Below are 23538 nucleotides of genomic sequence, written 5' to 3'. Positions count from 1 at the left end.
TGTAAAGTTGTAAAATACACATATTTATGTATTAGACCGTCCTCTGGGCAATATGAGAGGAGTGGAGGCTCAACAAAGTCACCATGTGTGAGGTGTAGCTCAGGTTGGGTGCTTCAGTTTATCTGGAGATGTTGTTAAGTGGAAACATTGAGAAATTTGGGATCTTGGCTGATCCTTCTGGGCCATGGTCCAGTTTGGGGGAACAGCAAGAGACTCTCTCCAGGTCTCTCTGTCAGCAAGGGGGGGGGCATGAGGAGCAGGCAAGTGTATAAATCCTTGGAGAAGGGTGGCTGGATGTGAGAGAGCTCTGCAGGTGAGAGCCCAGCCAGATGTAGGGACTCTGCAGGTAGGTGTGCGTCTGGCCAAAGCAGGCTGTGTGCAGCTGTCCTGTTGGGTGCAAACTGCAGCAATTTGAGGAGAAATCTGTGCTTCAAGTGTTGCATCTTCAGTTCAGGTGTGCTGAAAACCTCCACAGTGTGTTTGCACTCACACACAGAGACCTTCTGCTGTCTGGGGTGGCTGCTGTTTTGTTTTTGTTTTGTAGGGAAATGCCTTGAGTTCCTCTACTTCAGTCTCCAGTGCAGAATTTACCCCCCAGCACAAGTGGCAGTCTCAAAGCCAAGGGTGGTAGTTCGCTCTCAGAAGCAGCATCACAGCTCCCCGTTTTGGAGAGGAAACTTAATGGTTCACACAGAAGCTCAGTTGTCATCTACTGATCCAAATACTTGAATGGTGTTGTTACATGACCTTACTTGCTTCATTGTTGTTGCAGTCTTGGATCACTGATGAATTTTTGGATGCAGCCACAGTAACCTCTTACTATTTTCTATTTCTCTTTCACTTATATTTACCATCAGTTTTTTAAATTTAGCCTGACGCACCTGATCCTTTTATTGCACATCCTTTCTTCAGGTTATCTGTTTTTCTGAAGAGACTCTCTCCATCTGTTCCCTGAATTTCTTTGACTTCTGAGGTCTGATAGCTTCACACCGATCCTTTCAGAACTTACTCTTTCCAGAAGAAAGTTTTACTGCTATATAATAAGTCATAAAAATTACTTTCCCCCATTCCTTTTTAGGTAGATACTTAGGGAATTTCATCTTGTGTGTCACTATCCCATATGATTCCCCTAAAATTCATGAGGTGACTCGTTATTGTCTCTTCAGAGCGTCCTACCAAGCTGTAAGTGCAGAGTTTGCATTTAACAGAGTCTGAGCACATAAGTGGAGCAGTGAGTAGGGGGAATGGCACAGTCTGAATTTAACATCTGCATCTGGGTTTAACCAGGGTCTTCTGTAAAAGAGGAATATAAACTCTTTTGCCCAACGTTATTGATGACACTTAGAAGGGAGACTGGCAGTCCAACCCTAAATATCCTGGGATTTTTCAGACAGGATATTAAATGTACACTCTCTGAGAAAGGCTGGGAAAGCTACTAGCAAAACCATGGATACCTCGTAGCAGCCAGATACTCAGAAACACTGACTCCTTTCTACTAATGAAAATCAAATTAGGTGCTGTTTGCTCTGTGAGAACTGTTGGGCACTGCATGTTCAGTCAGTGCTGATCCAGCTCATCTTTGGGGAGCTACTCTGTGCATTCCAACTCTCTCCTTCTCCTCAGCCTTCTCCAGGGGATGCTGTAGGCTGTGTTTTCTACTCAGAGCAAGCAGCTGCTTCAGGAACAGCTGTAATATTTTAGCATGTTATATACCAATCAGTAATTCTGTGATTTTAAAGCTTTAAAATCTGCATTTTGGTCAAGTCTCTGCTTTGCCTCTGATGGTGATTCTCTCCATTCCAGCTCTGTGCTGCTGCCTTTGCTCACTGCCAGGGCATGGCATTAAACTCATGAAATACAGCAAAGTATATACCAAGGACAAAATACTGCATAAAACCCCATTACTATCACATTGAAAGCAGCAGGGAAGACAAGGTTATCACCTTGACTATCAGAAAGAGGTGGAATCTCAGGTATTTTTATAAAAGCCTCAACTTACACTTTAAAATGTATTTTGTCAAGTAACTATTTTTAGCTGCCATTTGGAATATTTTATAATTATGGTAAGTTGTGTAATTTATATGATTAAGCCCAAGAAACTACTTAGAGACTATCTTTAAAAATCCATATATTTTCATAGAATGTGTTGCTTTTTTTCCCTAAACATGGACTAGAAGCCTGTGAAACCTCTGGAAATCTTGAGGAACATATGTGCCAAACATCGGTGTAAAAATGACAGTTTGTGGAAATTCTGAGGTCAACAAGAAACCTTGCCTTTTGATGAAGTATTTGGAAACGGATGGAAATTGTCCCATTCAAGATGAAGTCTTCAGAAGAGTATTTTGATTCTGCAGTAGTTTGGATCTGTAGTAATTTCTATGAGCTGAGATCTGAGACAAAAAACGAATATGGAATTCATCCAGAGTCAGATAAAAGCAACATGGGGAATGCTGCAGTGTGACAGCACAAACCAAGGCATCCTTAGCAGGTAAAAATACGTAAAACCATGCAATTAAGAGCTTGTGGGAGAGACTGCAGACACTACCAAGGCACACATCTCTGCTCTTTCCCAAAAGATCAGTGCATTCCAAATACCTGTTCAGTGTTTAGTTACACACTAGTGTTCAACTTAACATGTGGTTGGAAATGGCTGTGCTAGCACTTGAAGTCTGCAGGAGTTTAGGTAGCAAAAGTGCATGAAATTAGGACACATGCAAAAAAATGAGCTGCAAGTATGTGGGTGAACTGAAAAACCCTGCTGTTTATGGTGTTGTCAGGGCAGTAACCAAGGGGAGGGTGGCCACACTTCACTAGGCAAATTTTTGAGGACATCTTGCAATGAGTCAAGTGGAAAGGGACGAGAGGCAGGTCTGCTTGCCCTGAGCTGTGCTGGGTGAAGGCTTTTCCTGTCTATGAAACCGAGGTGAACAAGGAGAAGGATCAGCTTATTTGGGAAGTACCACCAGCCTCATGTAAGGCCCCCATTCCTTACAGCACTGGGTGCAAGCCCTGTGGTGCTTGGGTGAATGCAAAGAAAGTGTTTTCTGCTATGTGCAGAGAGAGGGAGAGATACCTGTGAATCATGTTGAACACACTTTTATGCTGGCTGTGTTTGCAGGGCAGTTCAGGAGCTGTGAGGGCGTTTGAGTGCCTGGCAAACATCGAGGATCTCCCCCAGGACTATTTCTTTGGCCAGTGGTTGGGTTCTGTTCAATGCCTGGGCATTCCGGAGAGCAGCACTCAGACTGCTGGTGGGACACAGAGCATTCACAGTGACACAGATCATGTCTTGAGCTGGGAGAGGAAGCAGTAGAGTGGCCTGAGTGGAGCCTCCTGGCAAGGGTAGCCTTCTGGCTCAGGCTGAACAGCCCAAAATGTCAGTGATATGTGGAATGTTGAGGTGACCCTGGGGTGGCTGCTTGTGCTGGGAGGTGCAGGGAAATCTCTGCAGCCTCGAGGCCCATAATGGAGCTGCCTAAGCACAGGGAAAAGATTTCATGGACTTCTCAAGTAGGGCTTGAATTTGATCCAAAACTGTGGCTTATCTGATCTCTTGTCCAGTCCTCTCTCGGGTGAGTGCTTGACAGCAGGCTGAATCACCTAAATGTCAGGTGAGATGAATAGGAAAAGATTATATATATACATAAATACAAAAATACATATAAAATATATTAAAATACTTAGGAACAAATTATATTACTATGTAAATATGCTAAAAATGAGGGAAGAGAAGCAGAGAAAAATCACTGTCAGTATGACCAAATAGATCAGAAAGCATGGTTTGGCATATGAAATAAACTTCCTTAGAGGGATTGTTTACCGGTGTTTGTTGAAACTTCAGCTCACCTCCAGGAGCTTTGTAGCAGGTTTTTAAGTACTGGATTGATAGATTCGAGAAAATTTGTTCAGAAAACCTCCGGTTAAAACGTGTGCTGTGGTTCAGTGCTACTTACTCTTGTTTAAGAGAATGAGATTTGTAAATTGAATGTAAGATGAATGAGATTCCTAGGATTTGAAATTAAATACGGATTTGAACTGAAGACTGTAAACCTTGAAAACAACAGAAAGGCTGCTTCTCTGTATGGTTCAGAGCAGTAATTTAGGAATACATGAGGTCTTATAAAACATGGAGTGTAACGTTTAAGATCTCTTCTGTGAAGTTGCTTTTCATTCTTGATTCACTCAAATTTACAGTTATGTATGGATATTGATTTTCTAGTTATTTAATTACTGTTTTGAACCCACCAAAAGTTCAATGGATGGTTTGCCATATGCTAAACTCTCCATATATGAAGGGTTTTCAAAAAATTATGCTTTAACAATCTAAAAATGCTATAAATATATCTTGGTGATGCTCAGATCTGGAACATTCCCATTATAGATGCTTTATTTTTTTACATCCAGCATCAGATGTTAGCAGCATAATGGCTTTTGGTGACGGAGGAAGTGGTGGGAACACTTGGGTGATGTGCAGTCTTAGTCTTTTGATTTGGAATTGGGTGAGTTCACCATATTTTAGTCAATGGAAATACTGCTGAAAGGCTTGAGTTGTAAGTTTTCATTAAGCTAATTGTGTCTCCCCATCTTTAAAATGTAGAATGTAATTTCCAAGGCACAGTTAGAGGGATTACTGTTTATCTCCTGGTAATATTCTGATAAATGCTTGACTTGAACCACTTAAATAGTTCTTTTCTGTGGAATTCAGTAGCTGCTTGTGGGATGTAAGAATGCCTTGTCCAATTAGAGCAGGAACTTCAGGCAAAGTGCACCAGGTTAGCAGCATGAGTCAGACAGTAACCTTTTTTGTTTGTTAATGGAATGAATGTATCATCAGGGTACAGATGAATCTGTGCTCTAATTGTCTTGGCAGGGAGGGGGGAGCTCTGGCCTGTGTCACGTCTTTAGCAGAAATTACTGCAGCATTGTCATAAATTGATTGGAAATATTTTTTCCTCACATTACTCATGGGATGTCAACAAGTATGCAAATGTGAAAATTCAACATATGTCTGCTTGCTGCTTCTGCACAGTTTCTTACACCAGTTTAATGAGTAAAAACTGTCTTTTTAAAATGTCACTTCAAACCCAAGTCTTTTTGGTGCTGAAGACCACTTCACTAATACTTTCTTAGTCTTGTGCCAGGATGTGAAATAGTTTATTAAGTTGTTTTTTTACTCCCTTGAACTGAAGCCTGGTTTTTGTCTTATTCTGTTCCTCTCCTGTCGTTATAGTTTGTATATTTGGTATTCCTTGTTGTTACACAGTGTTGCACCTTTTTGGGCATCTGCTGTTTTTGCTCAGAGCCTCAGTTTCTCATTGATCTTTCGGCTGTGACACAGTGAAACATTAGTATTTCTCTTTTGATCTCTGCCACGAATGCATTTATTCTGGAATGAACCAATAACATTGTTGAATTCTGTAAAGACATCCTGACAGCACAATAACAAGGGCTGGGCCATACAGACCTAGTAAGACTGATGGGGTATTCTGTGCTGTGCTCATGTCCCACATCTGTTGGTGAGAAGTTGTCCCAGCTATCTTGGCACAACCCTTGGCAGCCTGGGGTTTACCACAGCTGAATCAACCTGGAAGCCTAAAGCCTGGCTATTCATTTACTGAAATGTGCCACGTTTACCCTCCACACACTCAAACATTATTTCATTGCACTGCTGGTTTGTTTAGCCCACGAGGTAACAGCCATTTACACAGAGCTGGAGACCTTAACAGTTATGCTTAATTAGCACATTCTGTGTGTTTATGTCAAAAGTTTTAGGGTTGTCTTTTTGTAGCAGGGTTGAAGTATCTTGTGGTTTTGGAGCAAGGGCAGTGGGGACAGGCAGGGATGTTGGGCTGTGCTGGAGCACACTGCAGGTACCACAGAGTCCTGAGAGGAGGCACAAATCTCTCTGGGCATTAAAGTCTTGTGCTGTCAGTGGGGGTATCAAGGTGCCCTGTCTGCCAGAGCTTTCAGGCGATGGCAAATCCATGGGGGTGCTGTAACCCCCCACAGCAAACCTGGGCTTTATGCTGTTTCACTTTCCTTGACTGGGCAGGAAGGATGTGATCACACAAACTCTTTTATCTGGACTGCACACTTCATGTTTGAATAAGAACAAGAAAGTGACTCTCATATGACAAATGAGGTGCTTTAAGGCATTACTGGATATTCAGGATGTATTGGCTGTGGCAGAAAAGTGTTTCTTCTCTGTCTTTTACATCTGTCTTAGATTTAGTCTAGAACATTTGTTGCTTAAAATTTGCATGGTAGTTGAACTAGGAAAAACTAAGTCAAGTCTTAAGATATACTCTCTGCCCACAGTACTTATAGAGTTCAAATGAAAACTAGTCACATATTTAAATTATATATATATATATATTATATATATATATAGAGAGAGAGAGAGAGAGAGAAAACATACATCTTTGCATTTGAAGTTGGACAGAGTAAAACAAAATGTGCATGTATTACACATGCAAAGTCCAAAAAATTAGTGAAAACCATTTTTGGGGAAGGCCCTTCTGAGATTTTAAAATTTCATACTTGATAGTTCACTGCAATAATTACTGCTCCATCAGAGCCATGATGACAGTGACCACACAGATCACCTGATGGCATGGGGTTTTGAACAGGAAGACAGATCCTATCCCTCTCCTCTTTGTGTAGTTATCTACAGGTTTTTAAAAAAGGATAATAAGAATGTTTCAAATTAGAATAGCTTTATATGACTAGGTGCATTCAAATACATTTTACTTCTTAGAAATAGTGCAGGTAGCAAATATGAAAGGACTTCTTCTTCTCCTCCTTCTTCTCCTTCTTCTCCTTCTTCTCCTTCTTCTCCTTCTTCTCCTTCTTCTCCTTCTTCTCCTTCTTCTCCTTCTTCTCCTCCTTCTCCTCCTTCTCCTTCTCCTTCTCCTTCTCCTTCTCCTTCTCCTTCTCCTTCTCCTTCTCCTTCTCCTTCTCCTTCTCCTTCTCCTTCTCCTTCTCCTTCTCCTTCTCATTCTCATTCTCATTCTCATTCTCATTCTTTTCCTTCTCCTCTTTCTCTACTTCCTTTTCCTTCTTCTCCTCCTTCTCCTTCTCCTCCTTCTCCTTCTGGAAAGCCTGGAGGCTCATGGGCAGACAGACAGGAGGCTCTGGGGAGTCAGCTTGAGCTGTGGTGGTTGTTTGTGGCTCTGCTGCCACTAGAGCCCAGGTCTGGATGAATCTCAGGATCCGTTTTCTCTTTGCTGGAGAGCTGTGGTTGTTTGTCTGTGCCATGCATCGAGGCTGCCATCCCTTCTCCTGATGCAGCCTGAAGTTTCCATGTTCTTCGGAAAAACTACGGGGCTATTTTTCAAGTGTGCTAACAGCTTGACATATTCCATGTTTAAAATGTTGACCTGGAAAAGCAATCATGCTTTTGATGCTGTATGAATATATTGTATTTACAGTAAGCACACTCGCTCAGAGCAGCACTGGGTCACTTGTTAGCTCACTGGGCACTTGTCCAAATATTAAAAATGTTGACATTAACTAATTTGGGGGCTTAATAATGTTTTAATTAATGACTATTTAAACACCTCTGGTCAGATTGTCCTACATGTCTAGTTGAAAAATTCTGGTAGAGGTAATAGATTTGGCACATTCATTACATTGTGGTTTGTGGAAGGCAATGGGGCATACCTCAAGGTTGTGATAATCCTTTACTTCTGAGGAAGAGGAGCAAACAAATGCACAATACTAAATATTGTTCTTTCTGTTTATTTTTCAGATTAGCACTGTATGTATATGAATATCTGCTCCATGTAGGAGCACAGAAATCAGCCCAGACGTTTTTATCAGAGGTGAGTTATTTTTACTTCCGAGGGCCTGCAAGTGAAATAAATATGATTTGGTCTGGAATAAAAGCAGTGAGAACCTTGGGTATCAGTTTGCCTCAGTCTGCTGTTCCTGATGCTCTGAAGCCCAGTTTGCCATGTCATTTTACATGATTTTGTGTAACTATTTTTGCTGTGGTTTGTTATCCCCATTCTACACTGGGGAAGATTAATCTATTTTCTCTAATAAGTGGGCATGTTGGAGAACACTTCAATGGTACTCAGTTTTGATGACCTTTTAACTTGCTATTGATATCTCCAATTGTGAATGATGGGCCATTCTAAATGTATTTTATATCCCACTGTCATTCACTATCAGTTCTCCTTCTCTGAAGCACTGCTGATCTCTCTGTGCTCTCACTATGCTTTTAACTACTTCACTTCTTTTCATCTGTTGAATCAATGATTGCCACAACCACTTTGGTCCTGCTTTTTTAAACACTTCCAACTGCTAATGGAATTTTTACCTTTACACAGTAGTTTTGGGGTTTTTTTAAGAGTATTTTCAAACACTTTGTGTGCATCTTTCGAAGGTTGAAGTAAATTATGTCTCCTCAGCATTTTACATTTGCCCTAGGACACAAATGTATGCTGAACACACTGAAATCTTCTGAGTTTAGTATTGTTTTTAATCTTTGACAAGAACATGTAAGATAGTAAAAATAACAACAATAACAATAATAGTAATAGCAATAGTGTAGTAGTAGTAATGATAGGAATAGTGAGCAGAAGTTGAAAGAAAAAAATAGGCAAGATATTGTCCTAAGAAAATTTGCTGCTTTAACTGATCCTCCTCCAAAAGCTAATAAAATTATTATGCTGGTGATGACATTTTGGAGATGGAAGAAGGGAAAATGAAAATCTAAAGGGTTGTTTGTGATGTTTACACAAAAACTGACAAAGCAGAGATAAGGAAAAAGGGTAGAATTGTAGTAGGATCAGGTTTTTGTTTGTAGTAAAGCATGTTTTTGACAATTGTTTTATCTCTGTGCTAAAAATGAGAGATAAAATAATGTAGGGTATCATCTTGGCTTTTCCAAAACAGCTGTCATTTGTACATAATGCATTGCACAAGGTAAATTTTGTTTATCTTTGGTTTTATGGTGTATTTGTGAAATGAGCAATTGGCAGAAGCATAGCTGGTATGACATCTGGGTTTCCTGAAAACATTAAATATAGTGTCTTGAAACTCGCTTTTAAAACTAATTCAGTCTTGACATACAGAGAAGCTCTTAGGTCTAAACAGTGAAACTTCAGGATACATCAAATGTTCAAGATTAAGACTTGTACTCCTCAAGAGATGGTCAACACCGGTGAGGGACAATTAGTAGTGCACAGAGTGGGTATGAGGCATGAGCTGTGAGTTTATTTCCCTCACTAATTAGCAGTGCAGGAGGGTTAATGTGCTGACAGTTCTTGTGAATAATCCTGGGACTGTTGCCCTGGATGCTCTCTCAGTTTGGGTGGGTTTCATTTTAAAGTTAAACAGTTCAGAGTAACTCTAAAGCTGAGTGCTGGGGTTTAAATGAAGAGCACACAGAGATTGTCTGAGCTGTAGGGCAGCTAGTGGTCTCTAAAGGTTGAGCCCTCTCTCACAGATCTGCCAGGGACTGTGGCTCAGAGGAATAGAACCAAATTAAAGACAAATAGAAGCTTTACCAGTATACTTCACAATGAAGATTTTTTTTTTCTATAAATAATAATTCTTGGTAAGTCTCATTGGTCAGACACACCACATCTGCCATGTTAGACACAGTTATGGATATTTTGAAAAAACAAAACAAAAATCCTTGAAAAGAGTCCCCAACTTCCACATTCCCTTCAGTTTCCTTCTCCCTATAAGTTTCGCAAGATTAAGTTTGTCCCAGGACCCACAAAAGACCTGAATTGGGTAATTTCCTCACCAGGCCCTGCTTTGAAGAAAACAATCGCTGCTTAGACATAATGTGGGTGATCTTCACAGAGATAATTTTTACTCCTAAGTGAATGATATTTCTGCTTCAGAAACCCCTTTTTCATTCTGGTTGTACAAAGCACCTCTTCATTATGTTATTTTGAACTTTCTCAGAGGTACTGTGTGTTCCTGATTATTAATCCAGGTCTTTCCAAGACATTCCTTAGGGCACATGAGGAACAGCTGTGCCTCAGAGAAATGTATTTGAAGAGTGTGTAGTACCTTTGTAGTGGCTTTGGCTTTCAAATGTTCATCACTTTTTTCTGCCTGCACTTAAGCAGGAACTCAGTAGAATATGTTTTTTGTGTATTAACTACAGTATGAGGAATGTTGGTTTTCATTCTGCCAGCTTTACCAACTCAAGTGATAGTGGCTCAAGGTTATCTTTTATAAACAATTTAAAATAACAAAATGTTCATATAATATATCAAAATTGCATTAGGTTTCTTCATGTTTGAGTTTTTCTATATGGATTTTCATGTAAGTCCAAACAACATTTTTAGATGTATGAGCTATATATTCTGCTATTGACAAAACTTGTATGTGTTTAAATTTCCTAAGAATTGGATGTGGAAATCCAGTGTGAATTGAGAATCTTAAGCCTCTTTGAAAATGCCAGCTGTAGGAAGGCCCCATGCAGTATGAACACTGTATCTACCTTTAATATTAAGCTTGAATCTACTTTTATGTATATGTATATGGATCTATCTGTTTAATTCCTTTTATATTAAGGCTTTTTAAGCATTTAATTAAAATAACCTTCTTGTCTGCCTTTGCGTCTGTCTCTAGAGAAAAATATGTTTGTGCTTTTAAAAACTCCTTTTTTAACAGAGTTTGGCAGGAAATAATGCTGTTACCTTCTTGTAACTGGAGGAGTTTGCAGTGCACACAGTGCCTTAGATCCACCAAGTTCTAAGATGAGACATACGTCTGGACAGCATTATGTGGGCTTTATTATTGCCTGAACTGTTTAATTTTGGAGTTAAGAACCAGCTACTGACTGACATTGAGAAGGTGGTTGTGTGATTATAGTTAAGAGGAATATTTGGGAAGTTTTGCAGAGAGACAGATCCTGTTGCTGTGATTGTTGTTGTCTGATGGGTTCCCTGATCAACAACAAAGTTTGAATTCAGGAGTGAGAGTTCTTAAACTGCATTTCCTTTGAAAACAGAATCAAACAAACCCAGTTTCCTCAGTGGGAAGGAAGTCCCAGCAATACAGGTGTGAGGAGAGCTTTGTCAGCCCAGGAAGGCAAGCCAGATTAGCTGTACATTTTCCCTGGGTGGTGGGAGCTGGGTTATGGCAGTGGTGCTGCCTTTTTTTTTGCCACATTACCTGTGACTGAAGCATTCCTTGAGGATTATAAAACTCTACTGGCCCTGGCTGCGGGGCTAAGAGTGCCACCTGCTGAATCCACAGCATCAGTCCTGTACAAATGGGGAAAGATTACAGGTTTTAAGGGTACTTCATAATCACTTTTTAAATCATGCATTTTTGACCTTAAAGTAGTACATAATATATTCAGGATTTTTAAAACCCCAGGGAATAACGTTTTGCTTCTAAACTATGCTTCCCTAGCATAAGAAAAGCTAATTTTAAGTATCAGTTGTATCAATAAATGTAAAAAAGTAAGTAAATATGGCATCCAAATTGATGACCATAAAGCATCTTTTAACCATGAAATCTTCTCTTCCTCATGCTTTTTCTATCTGAATTATGTAATGCTTTTTAGTCACAATGATCACAAGAATGTACACCTCTGTTTTTATCCTTTTGTTTTAGATAAGATGGGAAAAAAACATCACACTGGGTGAGCCCCCAGGATTCTTGCATTCTTGGTGGTGGTAAGTACCAGTTTTCTTCTCCTCTGACTTTTTTTAGAACATGTTAATGGCCAGTTTCAGCTGCTGGGGGCAAGAAATTTAGGTGAATACTGTAAAAAGAATGAGAGGACCAGGATTAAGAGGCATTCTCTTGTTAAGGAATAAAATGACAGAAAATTAGATACAGAAGAAGAAATAGCAGAAAAATATGCTGGATTTTGGATACAAAATAAAAGAAAGGGTGCATAATGCATTGAAAAGAAAGAAAGTAGCCTGGCTTTCCTTCTTCAGCACCTTCTAGCACATTTTGCAGCTAAGGGCTCATTCTATGTATCATAAATACTTGCATTTGGAAAGAAAACACACTAAATAGAGAGACTGTGTAGATGTGAGCTTGCTCAGTCTGCAGTCCATAGCTGTGTGTGTAGAATTCCCTAGGGCAGAGGAGTGCTCACAGGCACTTCTGTGTAGCTGTGGTATTTATTCATTATTTTAATATATCCAACAAGCCTGTGTTTGAAGGAATGAAGAAGTGCAGAGAATATGCCCAGCTGTCAGGAGTACAAGAATTCACAGGTTTTGAAGTGGTCCCCTTTGAACCCAAGTGATTTGCACAGCTGCATGGGAAGTGGGGTATCCTTCTTTGACCATTCTTTCACAGCTTTTGGTGTGTGATGGAAGCCTGGCAAGAATGTGTCCCTTTTATCTCTAATGTCTGCATTATCCTTTATTTTGATTGTCTGCAGCAGAGTGCTCAAATTGTCCATAAATCCCTATTATGGCATTGGATTAAGTTGCAGAGGATTAAGTCTAAACCAGCAAAAAACTGCTATGAAATTCTGACAAATTTTATTATCAAATGTATTATTAAGTCATTCTAGCATACACACAGCTTAATTCCAGAAACTTTGTGATAGAACAGATTGGTATATAACTCTAGTTGAAGGAGTTTGTGGGGGAAGACCAATGGGATGATGTGCCATAATACCCTTGCTTTCACTCTATCATCTAAGAACATGCCCATCCATTTTCTATGCTTGCCCAGGCACCAGATCCTCGGGAAGCTTTGCTTTAAACACAGGACTGGATGTTTGTCCACAGAAGCTGTGGCTGCCCCATCCCTGGAAGTGTCCAAGGCCGGGCTGGACACAGCTCAGAGTAAGCTGGGATGGTGGAAAGTGGTGGAGACTGGATGGGCTCTAAAATCTTTCCAGTTCAAATAATTGTGTGATTTCATGAACCTTGACCATGAAGGGATTCACAGTTTTCTCTCTAGTTTCTTTCTTTTCATATTGTGAATTCATTCCTTCCCATGCTTCATGGAAGTCATTTGAACAGTTGCCAGAGAGATAAGATTAAATGTACAGTAATACTTATTGTATTCCTATATATTAGACCAGACTCTTGGTCTGTAATTGAGTGGTATTAAAGGAGTACAGCACTACTTGCCTCAGAAATCAGATGAAAGGACTTGGTTCCTCACAGATGATTTACAAATCTAATTCTTCCTTAGAGGTGAGTGTTCCCATCCTTTGGAGAGAAGATGATGTTTCTATATAAGAACATCCATGTGGGGTGTGTGTATGCGATAAAATGCACGTGAACATCACAGTGACACTCTCACCATCCCCATAACCTCTTCCCTTTCAGTGTGTTCTGGGATCTCTACTGTGCAGCTCCAGAAAGACGAGAAACATGTGAACACTCAAGTGAAGCAAAAGCCTTTCATGACTACGTAAGTGTTGCGTGTCTTTACCATGGCTTCATTAATTGCATGTATAAATGTGATAGAGAAGTATTTCTGCACTGCAGTGGCTCAAAACCAGAGGTTGGTCATATGTAACTCTCAGTTTTTTGGAGTACCTTAGAATTACGAGTTCCTAATTCTTTAATTGCCAGCACAATATCGGTGACTCCTAGAAGCTGTCCCAGAAACCAAGGTGCTGTCCCACGTGTTAATGCAGAACGAAGAGTGTTCTTCTGTCCCCCGTGCTGTGGACACATGAGGCTGGTCATGGGCACAGGACAGATAGAAGCATGGATGTGACCTACCCAAACATCTGTGCTCTGTCAGCGCTAAAGAAAAGACTGTTCTGTAGATGAAGTTGATCTTTGGCTTCTGTCAGGACCACCCTGGCTGGAACTAGGGTGGTTCATATATTTTTATATCCTGAAGTAACCTGAAGATTTTTTTCATCCTAATAAACAATCAAGCATCAAAAAATAAGTTAAATGCAAAATCAGCAAGACAGCAGGAAGAATAAAGGGCCGAATTTTCATGACAGTTTTTGCTGCCTTTGAGACTTAGTTCAAAACACAATGGGAGGGTCTTGGGTGAGAGTAGTTCTCACAATACAATGGTGAAACCTCTTTCCTTGAGTCTTTCTTAGGTCTGTCTCACAAACAGTGTCTATATACTGCCAAAAATATTTCTACAGATAAAACCAGAATTAGACTCCTCTAGCCCAGTGTCTTACAAATACAGAACAGGAGCAGCAGAAATGATTCAGCGAAGTGACCATTTTCCATTTTCTCTGTCAAAATCTGGTAATGATTTGGCATCCTACAATGTGTGAGCTAATGGTGATCTTGCCTTATTTGCAGTAAATACCTTAGACTGCGAATGCACCATCAGTGCAGTCAGAGATGTCCAGCATCTTTCACCAATATCTCCTTAGCACCCCGTAGTGGTGGTTAAATTGTGAAGGTGGATGATTAAGGAGCTTGGACAATGTTGCACAGTTGTATCCAGGCTATGCTGACCACTAAACATAATTATTAAATGAAACAATTATCAGAGAGAGGAACAAAGATTAGTGACATTTTATACCCACAAAGTTGTTAAGGTCAGCCAATTTAGTAAGGCACATTCCTCAAGTTAAAAATAAAATATCTCTTGCAAGTACAATAGTTGTGGTCATTTTGTTCTGATCTGTTTTAAATATAAAATAGTTGAAAAAAATAGGATACTTAGCTATTAGTATTAACTACTTAGTACTTTGGTTCCTTGTTATTAGAGGAAAGTTTTATTCCCCACTGAAGGAGCAGTTATCACAGGAATAATGCAAGACCGTGAGGAATGACATTAGAGGTTTAAATCTGGGGTGATCCAAAGCACAACAGTTGACTTCAATGGAGGACATTGTGTTCTCAAAATGAAGTGTATGTAACAAGAGCCAAAAATCTGAAAAATGTAAATATTGCTGTGAAACAAAATTGTGAAACAAACTATCAGCAAGAGGAAACTTTCACTGAAAAAGCATTTGGAATCTAAAAAGAGTCCCCAAACCTTTAAGCTCAGGAGAGTTTAACTGATCAGTAAGTTTACTATTGAGTCTAAATTTAGAGGTATACTAAGAATCTGAGTAGGAGAATCCAAGTAGTTAGGAACATCCTTTAGCATGTTCTATTAGCATTTCTAATTTCTACAGGCCTTGGAATATTACATGGCCTTCTTGCTCAGTTCCATCTTCATTTATGATGTGTACTGTCATAATTCAAGAAAAATGAGAAAAGGCAAGTTCTATGTGTCCTACAGTTCTGTGATTGAATATTTAATTTGTTGTATAAAGTTCTGTTTGATGAAGGAAAGATAAATCATGGTATGATTCTATTTGCACATCAAGACAGGATGAACACTTACTTTAAAAACAATTTGATTTATTTTAGAAATTAATTCACCTGGTTTGTAGAACCCATTCTCTTAATATTTTAAGGTGGCAGGAAAAGCTTTGCATTGTTTTTGTCACAGTTGGGATAAATTAATCCCTCACAAGACTCACAATGCTTCTTGTTATCATTTAGGTTTTGCTTAGGACAGTCTTCATCATGGTTTTTGTGTCTGATATTTTAAGGAAGCATTGCAAGCTCATTTCAAAGAACAAGAAAATAGTATTAGAATATAGCCCAAGCAGATCTCACAGCAGAGGAAGATAAACATGTATTAAGTGAAATCCTGATCCACACAGTGTCTTGCCATTGACTGTGGAGGGGTCAAAGTTCCACCATCAGTGGGGACCATTGGAAGCTAGTGTTGGATTCTGGCTCCTGCCAAGGCTGAGGGGGTTGGTAAATCAAAACTCTACTGCCACATTGCAGGTCAAGTAGTAGAGCATTTGTAGCTGTTCTGTCATATCTGAAAACTGTTATTGTACAGACAAAACAGCACAGAAGGCTTGATTATTAATTCATATGAGCAATTCAGAATTTTTTATTAGGCATGTGTTCCACTTGACCTAAGGAAAACCATTCCTGCTGAAGGGGTGTGTGGTCTGGCTGCTGCAGACATGGCAGCTGTAGCTGAGTGGGCTGTGTTTGGAGAGGAAATAATCTTGTCTTTGCTTTTGTCAGAAAGAGAGAGAAAGGCTTAGGATTGCTTGATGGAGGAGGAAAGCACTTGCAAATGATTTAATGATTTGGAAATATTGCTGCCTCACTCGGCATAGCTGCAAGTCAGGCAGGAACACACTGGTTACTCATAAAATGAATTCAGAGAAGGACTGAGTTTAAGTTTACTTATAAGTTTTCCATTATCTAAACTGCAGCTGTAAGATTAATGCTGTTTGATTTCCCTCCTCCTTCAGACAGTGCATTGTCGCTTGCAGCACTATAATTCTCATCTTACTAAAAATCCACCAAATAGTAAAGCAAAGTGCTATTCTGGCTTTATAAAGAAGATTTTCTATGCTCATCCTGAGTTGAAGTATTTGCAGCTCCCTCATATTTAAAATGGATTATATGTTTATTTTCTGTCAAGATTTGCCACTGGATATGTTTTCTTTTGATTGAATAAGGTTCTGAACTGATTTTGTACATTTTTATAATTTTTTTAGGCTTGAAAAGGTGCATGTAATGAATGTGCATATGCTGGATCAGGGAGATAGATCCTGGCCTTTAAGTTTGGAGATATATGATGTAGAATTGGAAATTGTTTCAAGTGACTCAGGAAAGAAAACTGTTGCTTGCTCACCCAGTCTGTTAATACTGCTGGCATTTCAGTAGGAGTAGCTTCACTTGAAGCAGAAAGATCCCTGTGATTCTTTTCTGAGTACCTGTTACTTTACTTTTTCCTGGAGGAAAACTTCTGCACACTTTGAAATCTTGTGAGAAATCATGTACATGGATGGTCTGAGGCAGAATTCAGTCTTCAGTGTAGAATGGTTTGTGTTTCTTTGCAGTGTCCTGAGGAGATCTCTTCACCTCTCTAAAAGGGGTCGGTTTTCCATGTTTTGAGATCTTCTGCTGAGAGAAACAAATTCCAACATGCATCTCTTTCCACTTCTTTCCAGTCTGGAAACTGGGTCCAAAAGGGGAAATAAACCCTGAATTTTTAGCAGCACCTGTTCTTCTGATGGCCACAAATCACCATCTTGCTCTTCCCGGCCATTCAATCCCATCTCTGGGTTTGAAATGGTGGTACCTGAAAATCATTCCTTACAAGGTGATTTCTGTACATAGCAGTTAAGATATTTTTACTGTCCAGAAATTTCTGTGCTCCTGTTGTCTCATGCTCCTGGCATTGGAAGCTTTTCCACGTGGTGCTAGTGCAACGAACGGGATCACTGTTTCTCACACATAGCTGTTCTCCTCAGCTCTTTGAAAGATCACTTCTGGTATGGGCAAAGGTGTCTGTTTTGTGTTTGTGTCTCCCAGAAGAATTCCATGTAATGCACAGAGTAACAAGCTGGAGACACTCCCTGCCCCAGAGACTGAAAAGAGTCATGAGCTAGGCCCACGTGCCCTCTGCTCTGTTGGCACAGTTCAGTGCTGAGCTCTGTGACTGAGGGTTGTAGAATATACCAAAGACAATGCTTTCACCAGCTTTGTCCAGATTATTCCTTTTTAAAGGTCATAAGTATAGAAACAAAATTTTCCTAGACGTTACTGAGTGGAGTGTTTTGGCATTTGAGATGGCTGATCAATCTCTGTGCACCTCTCTTCAGAAGAGTTAGGTCTCTGCATTTATTTCTGTGTTTTATGGGGAGAGGAATTACTGCTTTCTTCTCTGGACCTATCTTCCTTCAGTAGAGCTAGGAGGCACTTGCACCTAAATGCCCCAAGTCCCCTTCATTAATCATTATCAATACTCAGTATTTGAGGAGTTATGAATACTTTTATGTGTGTTTTGGACTACAGATTGCCATGAAAAGCCTGTGAGACTTCTCCCACAAGGACTGTTTGGTTTCTGGTTTCATTAAACTGCTGTCCTCCTTCTCTGTCTTTTGTGCATCAGAGATGAAGGAACTTGTTTTCCTTCTTGATTGCCTGACCCATCTCTTGCTACTGTGACCTTCTGCAGGCAGCCTAGCTAGGGCAACTTTAGTTTCTAGATTTATTGCTGAAAATGGAATTCTAGGTCTGGTTTCCAGCTGTCAGTTTCTGTGGAGAATGCATGTTAAACTCCTTCTGCTTAAAAGAGAAATTAAGAAAAAATGCTCCCCATCATCCTCATCTTCCCATAGAAGGGGAAAAGATGGCGTGTTGGCCTGCTTTGCTTCAGGGCTTTTGTACCAGAGGCAATGCTGGAGATCTGAGTTACCTGTTAATTCCTTACCCAAATTCCAGAAAGTTCTGGAGGCTGTTTCTATCTTGACTGATCATCACTAAGTCAGTGATTTCACCCTCAGAATATGTTCTTCAGACAACTGATTAGTCTACTCTGTAGATGGTTTGTGTCCAGATAGAGAGCAGATAATTTCTTGAAAGTAGAAGAAATTTATTAAGTGGCAGTAGCATTCTTTTTGTAGTTAATAGGGAAGTGAAAAGCATTTCCTCTCATACATTCATGGTTAGAATTGTATTCTTTCCTTTTGTGTAAGTAGCATTCGTATTTAATTTTGAATGAAGTGGCTTTCTTTACTGCTCTTTTCATTCTGTGGAGATCATGTCTCACACTGTTCAGGTATATGTGCAGTAAAATGTGTTCTTAGAAATGGAAGCCAGAAGAAAACCAAGAATTTGTATTTGCTTTGAAATTACATACCCGAACACATTAAGTAAATCCATATGGTTAAAGATTGTACAACAATAAACAATTAATGAACCATATATTTTGCAAACCATATATTTTGCAGTCCAGCTGTTTGGTATAATCTCACAAGGTGGTGCATCCTTGACTTTCTTGTGTGTGCAGCCAAAAGTGCTGTGAATGTGAAAAACTGGAGAAATGTTTAGAATTCTTGTTCTTGGTGTAGGAGCACTGTTTTGTCAGCATGGAGGCCAGTGCTTACTGGGAGATTTGGGGAGGACAGTGTGGGTCACCACCTGAGGGCCTTACACAGAATTTACACAGATGAGATGGGCTGCTTCAGTCTCCCAGCTCCTTAATTTTATTGTTCAGTAGCTATTCATTAATGCAGTTGTTGTGGAAAGGATTAGTTAAAAGTATGCTCCACTCCCAAAGTCTGCAAACAACATTGGCTAGTGTCAGGTGTTTATGAATGAGTATTAGAATATTCCACTGCATCTCCAAGAGAATGAAACTTTTTGTTTGCTCGGCGGAAATATTTTGAAGTTGAGCAACTGGTACTTCCCTTGGATTGCCAAGACTCCTTTTGCAGGAAAATCAGGATTAATTTCCTGTTTCCTGCTAAGAAATCCCCCAATTGAATCCTCGTTTTCACATTTTCACGAAGAGGGGAGATGTGCTAGTTCTGCTCATACCATCCTCCTTCATTATTCCTTCCCATAAATTAGGTGAAAATATAATGCTTGGATTAGAACTGCTCTGTGTCACAAATGTTAACTCTAAGCTCTGATACAGAACTGTGTTGCTTCTTACATACAACATAATTTTTCTCTTTATAGAGGTAATTTCCTAGGTAATTTTGTGTATTGCTTCTCTTTTAATGTGAGAACTCAGCCACTTTCAGAGAGAACAAGCAGCATTTCCTCCCCAAAATTTCAATTGCTCTTCCTTGAGTGAATATTTAATTTCCTTGGAATTTAGAAGTAAAATGGTTAATTAGTTTGAGCTCAGTAAAGGCCTCAGATAGGATAAGGAACCAGCATTTCCCCAAAAGTAATTTAGCTCCTCTTTCATGGTTCCCATGAGGGAGGCAGTGGACACCTTTCTTCTTCCCCTTTTCTAACAACCATTTTAGCTTCACTTTCATTGAAAACAATGGGAGATCACAGCCATTTTAGTGAGAGCAGGCTTTGGGAACATTCTGTGTCAAAAAAGTATTGACAGTGGAAGTATTAGTATTAAGAATACTTTTAAAAAATGTACTAAGAGTGGAGCACCAAAAAGATTTATATACACTGTATGCAGAACCATGCCAAATTTATGAAATTGGGTAAAATTTGTTTTTCTTTTGCTTGGAGGAGAGGAGGGGGATGTGAAGGCTCAGGAAGTTAAGGGAGAAGTGAGTGGTTAAAGGGATAATGTGGAATTCACAGGGTGAGGTAGAGGCTGAAAGACAAAGGGAAGTGACTGGAATGCTCAGGCTGCTTCACAGCCTTCTAGAGTAGCTTAGTTTTTTTTCAAAAAATACAGTTTTTTTAGAAACTGGTTTTTAGTTTGGTTTTTTCTTTGAAGTTGATAGACAGACTGTTAAATTACTAGATACTTTAGTTCATAATAGGTGTCTCCATGGGTTTATTTCTCTGCGTTCTGAAGTCAAGGGCTTTCTTTATAATTAAAACAAAGCTGAGGTCTTCCTGCTCTTAAGTTGGGACAAGTGTCATTGCCTGGAAGAAGGCTCCACAGATTTCTGACCAGTTCAATGTTCCAAGATACTGCAATTTCTTTTCCTGTGTGGCTGTCCTGATGAACAACTGTTAACTTCAGCCATTTCTCAGAGTAATGTTGTTAAATGTATCCTGTGTAAAATGTCTTGCAATTGAATGAACTCTGCTCATTCAAATTTTAATTTTTTCATTTGCTCTAATGGATTATTTATGCTACCATAGTGAAAGCTGTATTACAGTTTAAATTTTAAACTATATCATTTGGATGAACTTAAAATCAAAGTTTTAGAGGAGAGAGGATATTTTTTCTTTTACAAATTAAGAGTATTTCTGTGTATACACACTTCATGGTGTGTGTTTAATAATCTAATAATTCAATATACAGAAGTGTAAACCTTCTAGATTTTAGACATTGCCTCAAAAGTTGTAGAAGCTTTGTTTATTTTGAATTTATTTCACCTTGAAGAGTAAGAAGATACAGCCTACTATAATTTTAAGTAGCATTGAGAAATGCCCTGTTTCCAAAATTTTGTTTTATTAGTTGTATTTAAAAACATTTTATCACTGTTGACATACAGATCATCCTTACTCATGGCAGTATGCACACAGTATGTTCTTACAGCACTCCTGAACATCACTAAAGGAGGTCAAGTTGTAGCTTAGTAACACTGGGAATGTTAAATGGACTAATTCTGAATTTAGAGTTGGACATTTTATGGCATTAATATTTAACACTGATTGTACATAATGCCTTTCAGAAATAGAATGCTCTACAAACATTTGATCAATTGGAAGCAAGTGCTGGGTTAAGCCTTGCCAGGGCCTGCTGCTTCTGCATACTCTCCTCCCCCTCGTTCTCTTCCCCCTGATGGTTCATCTTTCCATACCAGGGTGCCTCCTGATGCTTCTGGTTCAGGGTCTGCGCTGAACAGTTCCGCTTTAGCTGGTCGGATCTCCTTAGGATGAGGACAAAGATGTTTTGTGGCTCTTTGCACTGATGCCGTTTTGGTTTTTGCTGTTTTTTCTATGTTCTCTGTATTCTTCGCACATGCATTTGTAGCTGTGTAGCCTATTGCATTAGTGGCTAGTTTTCCCAGTAATTTTCCAAGCTCTTTCCCTAGGCAGAAAGACAAAATGAATTCCAGAGCTCCAACCCCGAGGGTAGAAGGCCCCAGTGCTCTCTTAGTTCTTCCTGGCTACCAAGGTTGAAAACAGCTCTCTGAGATACATTTCATGGGAAAAGTACCAAGGGAGGGCTCCAGAGAAGGGGCTTAACCTTCTCTGAGGGGAATTCCATCATCACTTGTTCTCCTAATTGGTGCTCTTTATCAGTTATACTAATTTCCTAAAACCTGTAAACATGTAGTCACCCCTGTGGGGGTGGGCTTTTGTGGGCATCTTTCCATAACTGCCCCTGAAAGCCTTCAAATAAAGATCCATATTACCGTACCCTCTTATATTGTCTCCTTGCTAAAATTATCACGAGTTTCATTTCCAGGTTAGGGAAAAAGCAGCAACAAAGCTGGCTCTGGTGTGTGGCCATTCCTCTGTCTGCACTAGGTTAAGCAGCAGCTGCACTGATGAGAAGCATTTTCCTTTTTCTGTTTGCCTGGACTGGAGGCACTTCACCTAAATGCAATCTTCTTTAGCCTCATGAAAAGCAAAAGTGAAACCGAGAGTCTTATGTCTGCACAGTATGCCAAACACAGATTTTGTTATCAGGTCGACTGCTCTGTTAATACGTCTAAGTGACTCATTTCAGACTTGCTTAGCACATTTCTGGAAAATCCAAGGACTTACAACTTCCATCTGCTCTCTAATATGATGAAAGATGAATCCTGAAGATCACAAATTGCAGGAGACGTGCAGCTCTTAATAAGAACAGCTGAACAACAAATGCCTTATGAGAGGTGGTGAAAAGTGAAGTAATGAGGAGGAAAGGCAGAGAGGCCTCTGGAGGGAACACGGATATCCATGGCTGACTAGAGCTGTCATATCCAAACACTACACTTAATATGAGATGCGCATTACATAACACGAGTCGCAGATAATGGTCTTTTTGAATTTTCTGCAGAATTAAGGCCTTGGTGTTACAGACACTCTTGTTTACATGGGTCCTCAGGCCTGCACAGGATGTGGTGCTTCGGAACAAACGTGCAGCTCCACAGATTGGGATACATTTAGAGGAAAGCTTGGAAATCTTGTTTCTTATTTTGAGATCTCTGCATTCTAAACATGTTAACCACTGAAAAGAGTAAACCTGCAGTGTATACAGATAGACAAAATACAACATTTCAACTCCATCTTCTCCACCCTAGAGAAAAATAGAGGTTGTGGCATAATCAAGGAGAATAAAAAATACTAAACTTGACTAAAGGTGGAAGTCTGCACTGCACTTTGTTCTTGTAGCCTATTTTATTGTGACCCCTCCTTATCGTAAGTTTACATCTGCAAAGTGCTGTCACAGCAGCATCCACAGACTGGATTTATGCCACTTAGGGAGGATACCCATAACAAAATTCAGATGCAGCAGTCTGTAATCCATCAGAGGCTCATTTACCCAAGAAAGTAGTTCTGTGCATAATTCACACCAGAAGAGGTGCGTGACCTATCTGGTTTTCTCTGATGTAGGAAGTGGAAGACAAGTTCTCTATAAGGCAGATAATAAATATTACTTTCTGAGACATAAAGGATCTGGAAAACATTTTCCAATTCTGCTTTCAGATCCAATTTCCATATTGCAAACCTAAATTTTAGTCTGAAGTGTACTGAGATTTTAAGTAGTAGATAATTAAGGGAATAATTTAACCCCTGAGGTGAATTTTAATGTCTTTTCTCTTTTAAAAGAGTGGCAGAAAAATGCACAGACTGTGCATATGCATACAGTTGAGTGTGACATTTCACTTGATAAATCAGTTTTTCTCAAGTAGGATTTCAGTGAGATTTGTAAAAGCAGGCAGTGAGTCCCCGTGGAGCATGACCCCATTGGCTTTGTACCAGCTCTGCACAGATGTTGGGATCTGCCTGGACAGGTCCGACAGCAGGATCAGGGACTCTGGCCCTCACCTGGCAAACAATTTCATGGTCGAGTAGCATTTTATGTGTGAATACACTGATTAGAGTCACACACGTTTGCAGTAGCAGGGTCACAGAAAACAGTACAAATGCAGTGCGTCATTCCTGTTTACTGTTAAATTTTAGAGTCACTTCTCTG

General features: G+C 39.7%; 1 protein-coding gene across 14 annotated transcripts in view; it reads left to right on the top strand.

Annotated features, from left to right (window-relative positions):
* SSBP2 (single stranded DNA binding protein 2) overlaps window positions 1–23538 on the top strand; it is a 135567-nt gene that overhangs the window by 24650 nt on the left and 87379 nt on the right. For all 14 annotated transcript variants that reach the window (XR_010745844.1, XM_066339397.1, XM_066339393.1 and 11 more), the window contains exons 2-4: window positions 7751–7823; window positions 11593–11654; window positions 13284–13368. Coding sequence is in view for 13 of the 14 variants with exons in the window: in XM_066339397.1 (XP_066195494.1) it covers window positions 7751–7823; window positions 11593–11654; window positions 13284–13368 (220 nt within the window). In the remaining variant the exon portion in view is untranslated. The remainder of the gene's footprint in view (window positions 1–7750; window positions 7824–11592; window positions 11655–13283; window positions 13369–23538) is intronic.

This window comes from Sylvia atricapilla, chromosome Z (assembly GCF_009819655.1).
Source record: "Sylvia atricapilla isolate bSylAtr1 chromosome Z, bSylAtr1.pri, whole genome shotgun sequence".
Lineage (NCBI taxonomy): Eukaryota > Metazoa > Chordata > Aves > Passeriformes > Sylviidae > Sylvia > Sylvia atricapilla.
The sequence above is the reverse complement of the archived record's forward strand: the minus strand, read 5'-3'. Positions and strand labels throughout refer to the sequence as shown.